Raw genomic sequence first — 13,824 nt, forward strand, 5'->3', positions numbered from 1 at the left:
CGTGAAGCGGCGTGCTTCAATATCCCAGGCATGCCGCAACTTTATTAGAGCCCCCTTCACAGCCCCTTCAAACGTTATCTAGGGGTCGTGCAGTGCTGTGTGCACATCAGAGTGGAGAATTGGTACAGCGTGTATTTCAGTTGGAGGCTGTGTGGCTGCTGACTGATTCGTCTAAGGAGTCGCGTGCGGCTTTTCCACAGATGGGTCAGGTGCGAGTCAGTGCGGAATGTCTCGCAGGTACTGGAAACGGTACTGCTTAGCTTCCTTGCTGAAGAACTACAAAGCTGCCACGGCGATTACTAGAAATCCTTTAGCAATAATTATGGCATGGCGTACGCTACGCGTGCTGGAAAACTGCTCCTTAATCATACAGTATGGAAAGTTTGGCATGGCCTACTCTTTGGAGGAACCGCGGCAACTGTGGTGCCTCATTACCTTGAGTAGCTGAGACAATAGAGGCAAGTGTACCGTGCTGTGCATCCTTGTCGCAAAAAAATGCCGATTAGTGATGAACTAAGTTACTGACACAAAGTACCAAGAAAGAGGGTAAAGGCGGTTTAAGTTCACAAAGAATTATGATGATGATGATTAATTTTTATGACGCGAGGGCAGTTTTTCCAAACAGCACTGTGAAAAAATTGGTTTTTGTGGAAAAGAAATGGCGCTGTATCTGTCTCACACCTCGGCGGACACCTGAATGAACCACACTGTAAGGGAAGGGATAAAGGGGAGTGAAAGAAGAAAGGAAGAAAGAGGTGTCGTAGTGGAGGGCTCAGGAATTATTTAAAGGCGCCCGTGTGCTGTGCGATGTCAGTGCACGTTAAAGATCCATTTTTGATCCATTCAAGGACTATATGTGCCTAATTTTATTGCATGTTTTCTTCATTGAAATGATTCATTGGACATTAGAATAAATGGATCACCCCATGGTATTCGCTCACGACCACTAATTAATTTACGATCGAATTTTTTTCCCTCGTGTTATTTCAGTTTGTTTTATCAGTCGACCGATGGCAGTGACGTAAATTGAAATTTAGGTTACGTGAGGCGCGGAAAAACTGCAGTATTAACGCGGATACGTAGTTTTAACTCACTGCAGCACTTAAACCAGCCAGCTTCAAGAGCTAGAATAACAACGAAAGACGTATCAGCGGTCACACTGCCGTTTTTCGTGTCTCACTTGATTTAAAATTAAACTACACAGCCATCGTTCGTTTGATCACACCGAAACCGAAACACTGTCAAGAAGAAATTTCTTTAGCGGTCGTCGCGACTAGAACGGGGTGCTCAATGTATGCCAATGTTTAACGCATCGTTTCAAAGAAAACACGCGACCAAAAATTTGGTGCGGTATGAGAGACCCATTTTCCCGACCTTTTCAGTAGAATTCCACTCACCGTATCCTGTTGAGGAAGTGGCAGCAAGTGGTACTTCCCCACATACCAGCGAAAGCAACCTCGCCAACCAGCCGCTTGCTTAAAAAAAGCATAAGCGAACCGGAAGAATGAAACCTATATTGATTGATGCCCATGTATGAGGGCCTAGCTGCTATTTTTTAGACAGACATTTTGTATATCCCAAAGTTGTTGTTTTCTTTCTGGATGCAAGCATGCATTTGCAAATTTTGTTGAAATTTCATCTAGAACCCTGGATTTGGCGAATAAGAGTTGATAATAAGACATGAAATGTTTTAACAACGCTCATATTATTAAAAAAAGTTTAACTGGATTCATTTTTATTAAACTTCATAGTTCTTGGACCAATAAGGCCATTTTTCACACAGTAGGGAAGGAGTTAACAGCCAACGCTGTGAAATAAAGTGTGCCATGAGCAACCACTACAAACACTGCTCGACTTTTGTACCAGCAAAATGCAGCAGCTATATTAAACCTTGGCCCATGCTATGAGGGATGCCCTGCACAGCATGCGGCAGGAGCACAGAAGGCCCACCAAAACACTCCTTTAGGCAGAAACTTAATGATTTGAGATGTTTTATTCTGTGCAAGCAAACTTATCAACACTGCACTTCCACGATCACACAGGTGGTGAAGTTTGGCTATCAATATTTTATACTGACACACCTCTCCAAATCGCAAATAATGGGAACACCTGCCGAAATGACAGGTGAAAAAAAAAAACAGCACGAATGGCACGAACAATTGCAAAAATTGTACAGGATCACACATATGTGTCTCATTTCAGGCGTTTAATGCAAGACAGAGTGATATTAGTATTTGTCTCTGTGGTCACTGCACAATTAGCAAACGATGGTGGTGCGCTGATGACAAACAGTAATGTGAAATAGCGCAGTCGCGTTACATCAAACATTATATAAAAGAATTCGTCACACTTTCATGTCCATTCATCCTGTCCATCAAATAAAACACAATGAAGTGCATGGATAAATCCATAAAGCAACAATTGTAAACAGCAACAAACAAAGATTAAAAAATATGTGGTTGTACCCATGACTAAGACATTATTTTCCATTAGAAACCAGCAAAAATGTAGCAATCAAAAAAGTATTTACACAACAGACTCTTGCTTCTTGAGTCACATGCAAGACCCAAATAAGCAAATCTCTACGAGTAGCATTTCATTTCTTCAGAGCAAATGAACAGTTTAAACTTGCAATGTTAAATTTCTGCCTGTACAATTTAAAGAGCTGTTTTCCCAAACAAGGAGCTCATATATAAACAAATCTGCCTTTCACAGCAGAGTTGTTCAAATCTGTGAGGCCAAGCGTGGCAATTTATTGGACACGCACCGACTGAGCAAAGCAGGGTGAAGCTGAACAGAGTCAGGGTGCATTTTGTGCAGAGGACCTCGCAAAACAAAAAAAAAACACAACATATGGTGATTTGCTGCAGGTACTTTACATGTACACCACACAGCATTTCTAGGGATAATCCTGAGCACTCTCCTGATGGGTGTCTGTCGTCCAGTATAGCCTATAATACAGATGCCCACAGTAGTTATAGGAAAAGCTGTTGCTTTCATTATTGCCGTTCTCTTCGTAGGTGAGCACATTTTCTGATGTACGTATATTATGTGTATCTATAAAAAGTTAAGCCCACAATTAATCTGCTGTAGAGATAACAGTTTGTCTACTAAGCACGGCTAGGGTTAATGCACTGTACATGTATGCTGAAGACATAGCAGCAAATGTCTACGATATAACAGATTCACTTGTATGTGCACAGCAGCCAGAAGTCCCATTAATAGTAAGCATTCAGAATGCCTTTGGAAAATGTCAGAAAGGAAGCCATCTTTTTTATCTCCCTTAATGCAGTTTTTCTACTGAAATCTGCATGTTCGTTATCCTTGAATGATAATGTCAGATGTTCACCCAGTTACTCTTCATACTGAAGTTTTCAGCCTTTTTAAAGCAGCAGAGTACAATGACGAAAGACAATGGCTTAAAATGTACGTTAGCATGACTGCATTGCTAAGCTCATGTTATTCATATTTGTGCCAGTGTGCTTGTTTCAGGCACATTCAACTAACCCAGGTCTACGAAATGATTTCAGAAAGTGCTTAGTATGAACTCGTTGAATGATCTAGAAATTCTATATGATGGTAAGGTGTGCTCTGCCACAGCAACTGAGGAACACAGACAAAGAACACAGAAAACCACAAATGTGAATACTGCGGGGTGCGCAAGGCTTTCGGAAACATGACGTCAGAGTGGCATAACTCCACCCTAAAAAACATCTGTCCAGATGTACCATTATCACCTAGCTACAACACAGCAGTAAAGTTTCAAGCTAGCAAGTTCCTGTCTGACACAGGAAGCCAAAATATATGCCATCTTTCTTGCATAAGCTGCGGATCACGGGAATTCGAAGAGAGCTACCCCACTATAAATATTTGGGTTAAAAGCGAACACATCGATGACACAAGCTGAGATTTGCAAGCCAATGAGGACCACTGCCAAAAACCACCTAAAAAAAATAAAAATTGTTTTTTGTGGAAAGGAAATGGGGCAGTATCTGTCTCACATCTTGGGGGACACCCATGCTTGTGCCCTAAAGGAAGGAGTGAAAGAAGAAAGGAAGAAAGATTAGGTTTATGAGTGTTTAATGTCCCAAAGCGAATCAGGCTATGAGGGACCTCTGAGGGACACCCCAGTGAAGGGGTGTCCCTCAGAGGTCCCCAGTGAAATTTCGACACCAGTGATATTTTGACCACCTGGGGTTCTTTAACGTGCACTGATATCCCACAGTACACAGGCATCCAGAATTTCGCCTCCATCTAAATCCAACGGCCACGGCCAGGGCCAGTATTGAACGCGTCTTTCGGGCCAGCAGCCAAGCGCCATAACCACTCAGCCACTGCGCCACCGCAAAAGGAAGAAAGAGGTGCCGTAGTGGAGGGCTCCGGAATAATTTCGACCTTCTGGGGATCTTTAACATGCACTGAAATTACATCGCACAGCACATGGGCGCCTTTGCGTTTCGCCTCCATCGAAACACGGCTGCTGCGGTCGGGTTCGAACCCGGGTACTCCAGATCAGTAGCCGAGTGCCCTAACCACTGAGCCACCACGGCGGGTCCACCACCTAATGGCACATCCCAGAATCAGACATGAGGACATGGAATGTAAGCACTGCACATGAGAAAGGGGCAATGCACCTCAGCATTGTGTGCAGCTTTGGCAAGACTACGTGAATATTTCTGAACGAAATGTGCTGTTGAGGGTGGTCATCTTGTCAGCTACAGCTAACACAAAGGAGCCACATGTGACGATGAATTGAGCCTGTTCGTTAAATGGAATCACATGCGTCAGCGAAGAAGAAGATTTTAGTGGACGATCTACTAGAAAGTTGACATTCAACAAAGTGAGCACAAATACGTTGGTCTTTCTGTTAAATATGTTTGTTTGCCTCGAACTGTAGAATTGTCTTCAAATGGCTTGCACACTGTATATAAACATAAAGATGACTAGACACATAGGCCTGCCCTACTTGTCTGGCTACACAATGACACCCACAGCTTTGTGTTTAAGATACTAGTACTGTTCCCTCACATCAATGCTGCCTGCCCTTTAGATGTCACATGGAATAGATGATCGGACAAAGAATTGGGGAAAATGTGAATTCACGACATCAGTTCCAAAACATGCATCAGTACAGCAGGCTAGCTGATCTCAAATGAAAGGTTCCTTTAGTTCAGTGCTCTTCTCTGTGTTTTTCACAGTCAGAAAATGAATGAATTTCACGATATGAAAACACAAGGCATGCTTCTATGGGTTTATCATATCAAATGAGAGAACCTGGGGTACCAGTTGAAGTGTCCTGCAGCACTTTATGAGTATTATATATAGTTTCTGTGCAGTCATTATATCATACTGTCATGACTTTGTGAATACACCAGGCAATTAACAGTTCTTTTTAGACTGTCACTTGTCCATCTGTACAGCGTCTGAAATCCCTGTCACCCTTCATGCAACATTACAGTGTATGTCTGTTGCTAAAGGCTACCTGGTAGCTTCCGGCAACCTTTGCAAAGAAACACTGCCAAATGAAGAACAAAAGCAAGCACAGTTGCATAAGAAAAAGCAAACAATTGAGCAACAAACTAAAGGGGTACACCACAGGTGCAATCTGTCTCACGAAAAGCATGCAGCTGGCATTGGCTGGCCAGAGACTGGATTAAAAAAGCTGCCTGTCCCTAAGAACAGTTCCTGTGCTCGCCAGAACCCATGCGCTTGGCCAGTCACAGTAGGTACCATGGTCACAGTAGCCGCTACATTCACGTTGGCTAACATTATGAAAGCCAAGGGTCCAACCAGTTACGAACCATTCTTCCATACCAGTAGGTTTGTGAATTGAACTTCCAAGTGGTTGACACTAGCTTCCAAACATTCAAAATGCTGCAGTCTTTTACTGAGTAGCAATTAAAGCTTTTCAAGGAAGCGGTGTTTTGAAGCTGTTCCTCAAAAAAGAAAGAAGATATATGGGACAGATACTGCGCCATTTCCTTTCCATAAAAACCAATTATTATTAAAAAAAGAAAGAAAGAAAACGTGTGAAAAGATTTCTTGTCACTAGTAGCAGTATCATCTGAGTAGGCAGAAAGCCACTGCTTACAGAGTGTTAGAAGTGAAAAAAGTAAAAGAACAGCCTCAAAAGTACTGAAAGACAACTTTAGGCTCTTAAAACTGTGGTGATAAAAACACAACGAAAAAAAATGTTTGCAGAATGATGTTCACGAGGTAGCACAAATTCTTGCTCTGGAGGTTTGAAGAACACCATTAAAAACGTCGCAGTTTCCTCTTATTGAAGCCAAAAGTAAGAAGCCAAGCAACCTGGAAGCACAATTTCTGTTGCAGTCTCTATACTCGTAGCAACTGCGTTACTGTGCAAAGCCATGTTTTAGCACCATGCATTCTTGGCGGTAGGTTGAAATGTGCACTTACACATTTTTAAAGCAGCTTCAGGCATTTGGGAATCCACCAAAAGCAAAGAAAAGATCGTGTGTAAGATCTCCATGCACACCACGTAAACACACTCTACAGTCTAGTTGCCATCGTCAGCAGCCTGAAAGCACTCTGAAGCTCAAAGAAACATCACTGGAATTAAGTTTTCTGATGCCTCATGTAAAACACAAAACAAGCTGACTCAGCAAGTTTCACAGGTAAGTTCTTGCACACATATGCTGCATATAGACAAGCTTCCAGTCCATTTAACCACAGTAAGCACTTCAAAACCATTCTAAAGCTCTTGGAAAATTCGTCACAGCCAAGTTTCGTGGAAAACACACACATTGCATGCGTACAAAACACTCTGATGCAAAGACTTCGCCCTCTAAGTAGAGAGATGGGCCTGTCTTGAGGAATGTTGCAAGCAGGCCTGACAGATGTGAGCCCACTCATGCTTGCTCCTGACCGAACAGGGCAGGAAGGCCAGTGTTCTCTGATGCACTGCCATCCTCTTCCACGACCATTCTCTGGGGCCTGAACATTGGAGGCAAGTTCATGATCTGGATGGCTGCCTTGAACTGCTGCCCTATGTTTTTCTGCATGATGAAAGGCAGACAAGAAAAAAGCCACAGATGATCAATGCAATTCACGAGGCAGAGTATACGTTAGCACTAGAGTTTCCCCTTGACGGCGGCGGGTGGCGTGATCCAATCCAGCAATCACAGTACGCCATGCCGTACCCCCTTGCCACTCTCGCCACCCCTTGGCTCTGATTAGCGACCATGATTTCCCTCTCGCCGCCCGTCGCCTCCAACCGACCCAACTGTACTCCCTTTCCCCTCTCTCCATTTGCCTCCTCTCCACAAGGCTTCACACGCCGCCTCCAACGTCGGACAATTTTTCCCCTAATGGGGGTTCTAACTTATTAAAGGAATAATGTTATTAGGAACTCTACAGAATGCCCCCACAGAAGCGCATACATCATGCCAACTATAAACTAAGTGGTAATTAAGGCCAGTTATTGCCACAGTGAAGAGCCAACAGTCTATCCTGTGTCCCATTTCTTCCGCACTGTTTTCTCTTCGCTACCAGCTAGCCCTGTCGGTTGAAAAAGATGCCAAGGACAAACTGAAACTGGCCTGTATCGGCAGATTATCGTGTTTTATTGGCAAAAAAGTGACTTTCACATAAACGGAGCTTTTACGAACCACAAAATGGCAGAGAAAGAAATACAGGCATCCCTGCCTTCACAAGCAGGCAGCAATGATGAGAACACATTTTTTTTGTGCACAACCCTCTGGAGCTGCACCATACCACCATTCAATTCCAAACAATGATCCCGGGACACTTTCTGGTACTGATGTCATGAGACTGAATCGCGAGGCAGCGGAAAAAAAAATTCAATTCTTAAGCCCATTTAGCAACAAGCATGTCTTTTGCTACCAGAGAAGCAGCAACACGGCCATAAAGGACCAAACAATCAATCCTTACAATGATCGGATACAACTCAAGAACAAAGCGGCTTTTCCCCGTAAAAAGAGCCCCTTCCAGCCAATGTCTTTGGCCGATTCTCATAAGCCTGCTAGTGTGACAATGCAGGGAGAGGCAGATGAAAGGAGATAGGCCCCTCCCTGCGTTGTCACGCTAGCAGGTCCATGAGAATCGGCCGACGCCACTGGCTGGAAGGGGCTCCTTTGACGGGGAAAAGCCGCTTCTTTCTTGAGTTGTACCCGAATATACGAACAAAAATCTGATAAAGTTGTTCTCAAAGTTCCATTGATACATTTTTTTTTATGTACTAAGTACTAAGGCTATGCCTGTGGAGCACTCTGGTAACACTAAAATGTAGTCAATTCGGACATTAGTGACCAGAAGATTTGTTCAAATTATTGAATCGCCTAAAAAAAAATTCCAAAAATCGCTTGATTCACAGCTAATGCATTCGGTGAAAGACTGGACAATGATCGTCTGGCTTTAAGGTGACAACTGAGCAGCAATGATTATTTTTCACAGTTCCATCAACGCCGTAAACAGATCCTCCATGAACAACTGCGAGGATTACGCGCCCAGCGCCGCCCCGCGCCAGGCAATAAAAAAGGGTTCTGCACCTCCATGTACCCCCATTGGCTTGCTGCCCCTCTCGCACCGGCGCAGTTGATTAGAGAATTTCACGGCGTAAAGAAAAGAGCCGCTCATAACCATCGCTGTAGCCAATATCTGGCAGATGCAAACCTGGACGCCACATTCGCACTAGCTAGCATCCCTTGCCATGCACATGCGTAGACTGGCTCCAAACATACACACAGGAGCTCAAGCGCACAGCGCATGTGCCTCGGAAGCATCCTTGAGGTCGCAGTTTTAATGCATGCTCCGGAGCACACCTGCGTTGATATTCTCAACAGTGACTCGCAATAAACCATCTGACAATGACAGAACTATGAGAAATCATTGAGGCCGTGCAGTTTTCATCTCAAAAGCTGACAACCACCACCCAGGTTTTCCCCATATAAATTTTCTAGGATGTGGACCGTTTATAGCATTTTTTTTTTGCAGATCATTAATTAACTGAGACCTTTGGATAACTCGGACATTTTTCTTAGTCACCTGTAGTTCAAAGTATTGAGGTTTTACTGTATTATTATTTGAACACAACTTCGTGGGTTTCTTTCGTACAAAAACAAGCCACGGCCATTACCCAAAGCTGACACCTCAATGCTGAGTCCTTTTTCTAGGGCAGCTTGCTCATTACACCTTAAGCAGAACACAGGGATATGAAGAAATAGCCCATAGCAGAGCGTGGTCCTGCCATGACAGCAGCAACCAAACAAACTCACCCCAATGATTGGAGATATAAGTCTCTTGAAGAGGTCTTTTTTCTTCTTTTCAGGCAGCGCCTTGCCGTCGGCAGGAGGCTGGAGCTTGGACTCAAAGGCCTGCACACACAAACAACACAAGGAACAATGGACACATGACACCAATAAGGCGCTAATAGCCACGAACATCCATGTGGGTAGATAAAAACTGCCTAGGCACTAAGTGCCCAGGCAAAAAAGACCATGCAAAAAAAGAGAATTTTCTAAAGCGGTCGTTTTTACGTGGGACACAAAGTGCTCTATATTTTGCCGATTACTTCTTTCATAAACAACAGTACTAATACAATGTGGAAATGACAGGTTACATAAAAACCGTTTACCAAAAAGGAAATTCATTTTTTTTAGCTACAGTAGAATCTGGACAAAAGAAATAGCAGGTTAAACAAAATCGCTGCTAAAACGGAAGTCCAGCCAAAAAAAAAAAAGAGAAGGAAAAAAAATCACGCGATATTTGTAGCTTGGTTCCAAATGTAATGCGAGATGCTTCCTGAAACAGGGGAGTTACGGAAAAAACTCAAGCTATATTCGTATAAATATAGTAACACTGCTTTTCACAGGCGCAATATCGTGACTTTTCCCACACAAGCGTGTGAGTGCTTTGCAGTCAGCGCTGCAGCGCTCGATGCGCTAGCTTGCTTGAGCAGATGGGGGATCAAGCATGTCAAGGCCTCGTCAGAACTTCGTTCATTAACAGGTTCTATCGTTCCAGAGAATTCAGACAAAAAAAAAAACAACCAGGTTCTCATCATTCTGTTATCCCTACTGATGTCCACAAACAAAATATCGTCAAGAAAAGATAACGTTGCTGTTAACGTGACATTATGTAAAAAAATTTTCAAATCAACAGGAAACTGCAGTAAACTAGGGACCTAACACATTACTAGTCACTGGTTTCCTTTCCTGCTTTATTTTTTTCCAGTAAACTGGGGGCCTAACACTTTACTAGTCACTGGTTTCCTTTCCCGGTTTATTTTTTTCTGGTTTCCACTTCTGGTTTCCATTTCCCATGCAGGCAGAATTGGCAATGCAAATGCTGAAGAGCTTATTCAGCAAAAGCAAAGTCAAGAGCTCTTTATGTGTGACCTTTCAAGTATGGGTGATGCCATTCAGAAAAAAGGTGGCTGCAAGAGCTAAAGCAAACAAGCATAAAAATTTTTTTCCCTGCTGAATAAGCGGCCATTTCCACTGTATTTTATAGGTAGAGAAAGGGATTGTAAAGTGCACTGTTTTTTCTTTTCTTTGCAGTACTTTGTAAAAAAACATCCACATCTGCTCCTTACTCTTTCACAATAAAATTTTGCTCATAGTACGCTATATTTTGCTTCTTTCTATGTAAACAGAACTCCTCATAAATGGATCATATTTTCCTGGTCCCTTGAGGTTCCATTTGAGGAAAGTTCGCTATATTGCGATTACTTCATCATGGTCATTACCATCTCCTACACAGCACTTCAGTGTGCATGCAAGACCTGCCTTCTTTTGTTTGTACACTGTGGAAACATTCATTCAACGTCACAGGGACCACACTAAATGCACAAGAGCCCTGGAGCAGGACGTCGTTAGTGTGTACAGCAGCTGATACAGTGATGCCAAATACATGTGGGCGGTACCCATGTTTTGGCATCTCACTTCTAGTGTGTGCTTTTTGAGCATATCCTCAAATTAAGCCATGTTATGGATAACAGGCATTAAAAGAGGGTTAAAAAGAACAGTTAACCGAAAATATTTTTCTGAAATAAGCACTAAATATCCGCTAATGGTTGTGCAGTGTTTTCAGCTCTGTGCACTGGAAAGTATACATTCTCTAGAAGGCACATTATCGGGTAGAAATCTGTTTGGGGTGTGAGGATTCAGTGAACAAAAGCAAAAAACCTTAACTTAACAAAGTTATTCACTCATGCTTGCACCGAGGAGAGTTTCCCCTTCCAGTGCGCTTTTCCTGCGTGCTCCCTTGCCCTAACCACAAAAGAAGCTGACCTCCAGGGCTTCAGGGGTGCAGCCTGGGATCTGGAGCAGGGTGGCGCAGAGTCCGGGAAAGAGGGGCCTCGCAGCCTGGTACAGAGCCAGCCCCAGGGAGACCAGCAGCGTCTGGTTGATGTCGTGCTCGCCCAGCACCTGCAGGCCCAGCAGCACGCACCGCAGCAGGTAAGCCGCGCTGCCTTCGTCCCGCACCACCCCGTGTTCAAACATCTGCAAGGGAGGACGGTTGGAGGTCACCAACAGAGCATAGAAATGGTGCCGGCCATGTTCAAGAACGAGAGAGAGGTTCATTTGCAAAGACAGACAAAGGGGTCGGCCAGAGCTATAATCCTCTGACCTGCTACTCTGTACTGGGGGAGGGTGAGAGTGGACAAAATAGGGGTACGGTGGGGACAGGAAAGAAGTACAAATATATATATATACAAGCTCACCTGAATGCAACTGGTCACCATCACGAGTCAACAGACACTGCTTAGGAAGCAAGGGATTGTACAAACTCCCTGAAGAGCTTTCTATTTTCTAAGTGTGCAAGCAGCACACTAGAGAGAAAATAAAATGGTGCTTGACCTGGCAGCGATATTTCAGACATTACTCTTGCCATACAACATTTGGCTGTCGAGCAGAGTTTAACCCTAAAAGGACCGGCTTCTACACTGGTTGGCTGAAGTAAAAGGAACAATAAAATCTCCCCGTCATCTCCTCCTCGAGCTGCTTATTACTCCTACACCAGGAATTTTTGTAAAAACAGCCCCGTACAGCACTGCAGCCTTCTTAAAAAGCCTTTTTTTTTCAAACAAAATAAACTCAGAAACGGTACCTAAGCATTCTTTTTATACCCATGTACTCCCCCAGTCTATGAATGATATTTAGCAATGCTTTTCTTTACAACCCATAGCAATGAATAAGAACAGCATATAAAATCATTATTTACTCTTTAGTGTGTGACAAATTCTCTTTATTTTTCTTAATAAACACAAAACTTCTTTTTCTGTACTCATTGCTAACAGTTAAACAAGCTCTTTCCTTCACTGTACAAAGCTGTGTGCAGATATTTAATATGCAATTCTGTAATGATTAATTTTTTTATCGTAAAACAGTATTCCACACTGGCCAGGCTTGGACAGGTGCCAGTTTTGCAGTCTTCTCCTGCGACACCCTTTCCCCTCCAGAGACGAAAATTTGATTTGATTTGAACGCTTGAGCGCACCGCTGTGCTACGCATAAGCAAGCAGCTTGCAAAGTGACGTCTGAGGGCACAGCAATACTGGTATGGATTAAAATCTTCCAAATTTCAGGGTGCACGTCAGTCTGATTCATCTTCACTGAAAGTTTCACTTTTCGGACGGAAATTTATGCTGGCACTGATGTCACCGCCTCGTGCCAACTATCTCAGTTTGCGTCAACACACCATGCTAGTGCCAGAGTTCACTATACTGTAGCATTGAGGTGACCTCGCCAGGAACGAAGAGTAAGAAGAAAAAGCAAAGGTGCACTCACAAGTTTCAACAGAGGCATGCTCAGCTGCAGAGCCTTGAACGATGCAGCAGTGTCCGACCAGTGCAGGGCATTGAACACGGCCATCACCACAGTTGAGCACAGCTCCTGCGCGAGAAGAGAAGGCAAGACTCGCTGTCCCCTGATTACAAACAAAGCTGCACCAGCCCGCTTCCCAGTGTGATGAGCAAGTCTGCTATATTGACACCGCATCAGGAAGAGCAGCCTAATGCTGCAGGCTGCTACTGATAGCTGAAGAAATGAATGAGAGAGGGTGAGAGGACAAAAGTGATTTTCCCAAAAATCTCTGAAAATTTGGAAGGTGTGTTAATTACGCAGGGTAAAATATTTTTTTAAAAACAGAAGCGGTAAAAACGGGAAAGTAAACAGGCTGGTGGAATTAAGACTTCATGTGGTACCACTTAGCTTTTAAATAGAACAAAACACACTTCAGCGCAGTTCCGTGCTCAAGAGCATAGTCAACAACTTTTATCTTAAACCCGTGCGTATAACCCATGTAGCAGCCCACAATGCTGTACAAAGAGAGCACAACTTGAGTGTGCTGTAGCACACACTACAGTAGTAAGTGCAAAGCCCGGCTGCAGCAAGTAGCTAGAGCTGTTTATAATACAGCAGACCGAACAGAGAAGCCCTTAATGTCCAGGTGTAGTTTCTGTCTATTCGCAGATCCTCCGTGGAACATTCTCACCGGCTGTTCATCCCATAAAGTGACACATGGTAGCCTTCACAGATGGTGTTTTATAGTTATTGCATAGTACTATCGTGTAGTAAAAAGGGCCGCTGCTGTCATGACTATCATCATTCCCAGACTGTACACCAAGAGAAAGAAGCGAGTTTATTATACAAGGAAAAAAATATTGAATTTTCTGACAGCCAAAGTAAGGGGTCCATTCATTATGCAAGTAAATACAGTAGCTTGCTTATCCTATGCTTGGGGGAGGGGACAAGGTTCAAAGAGAGGAAATACATAAAGGAAATACTACACTGTGGACATAAGCACGTGCAATGTGTCAAGATGGAGAGTTAAGGCGTT

General features: G+C 43.5%; 1 protein-coding gene across 1 annotated transcript in view; it reads right to left on the minus strand.

The window, feature by feature from the left end:
• Positions 1-1,974: 1,974 nt before the first annotated feature.
• Ranbp21 (exportin-5-like protein Ranbp21) overlaps positions 1,975-13,824 on the minus strand; it is a 43,462-nt gene continuing 31,612 nt past the window's right edge. Inside the window, exons 30-33 of the mRNA XM_077666318.1 lie at positions 12,774-12,878; positions 11,274-11,486; positions 9,258-9,356; positions 1,975-7,019 (exon numbers count right to left, since the gene is read on the minus strand). Of these exons, the coding sequence (XP_077522444.1) occupies positions 6,873-7,019; positions 9,258-9,356; positions 11,274-11,486; positions 12,774-12,878 (564 nt within the window). The 3' untranslated portion in view covers positions 1,975-6,872. The remainder of the gene's footprint in view (positions 7,020-9,257; positions 9,357-11,273; positions 11,487-12,773; positions 12,879-13,824) is intronic.

This window comes from Amblyomma americanum, chromosome 5, assembly GCF_052857255.1.
Source record: "Amblyomma americanum isolate KBUSLIRL-KWMA chromosome 5, ASM5285725v1, whole genome shotgun sequence".
Classification (NCBI taxonomy): domain Eukaryota; kingdom Metazoa; phylum Arthropoda; class Arachnida; order Ixodida; family Ixodidae; genus Amblyomma; species Amblyomma americanum.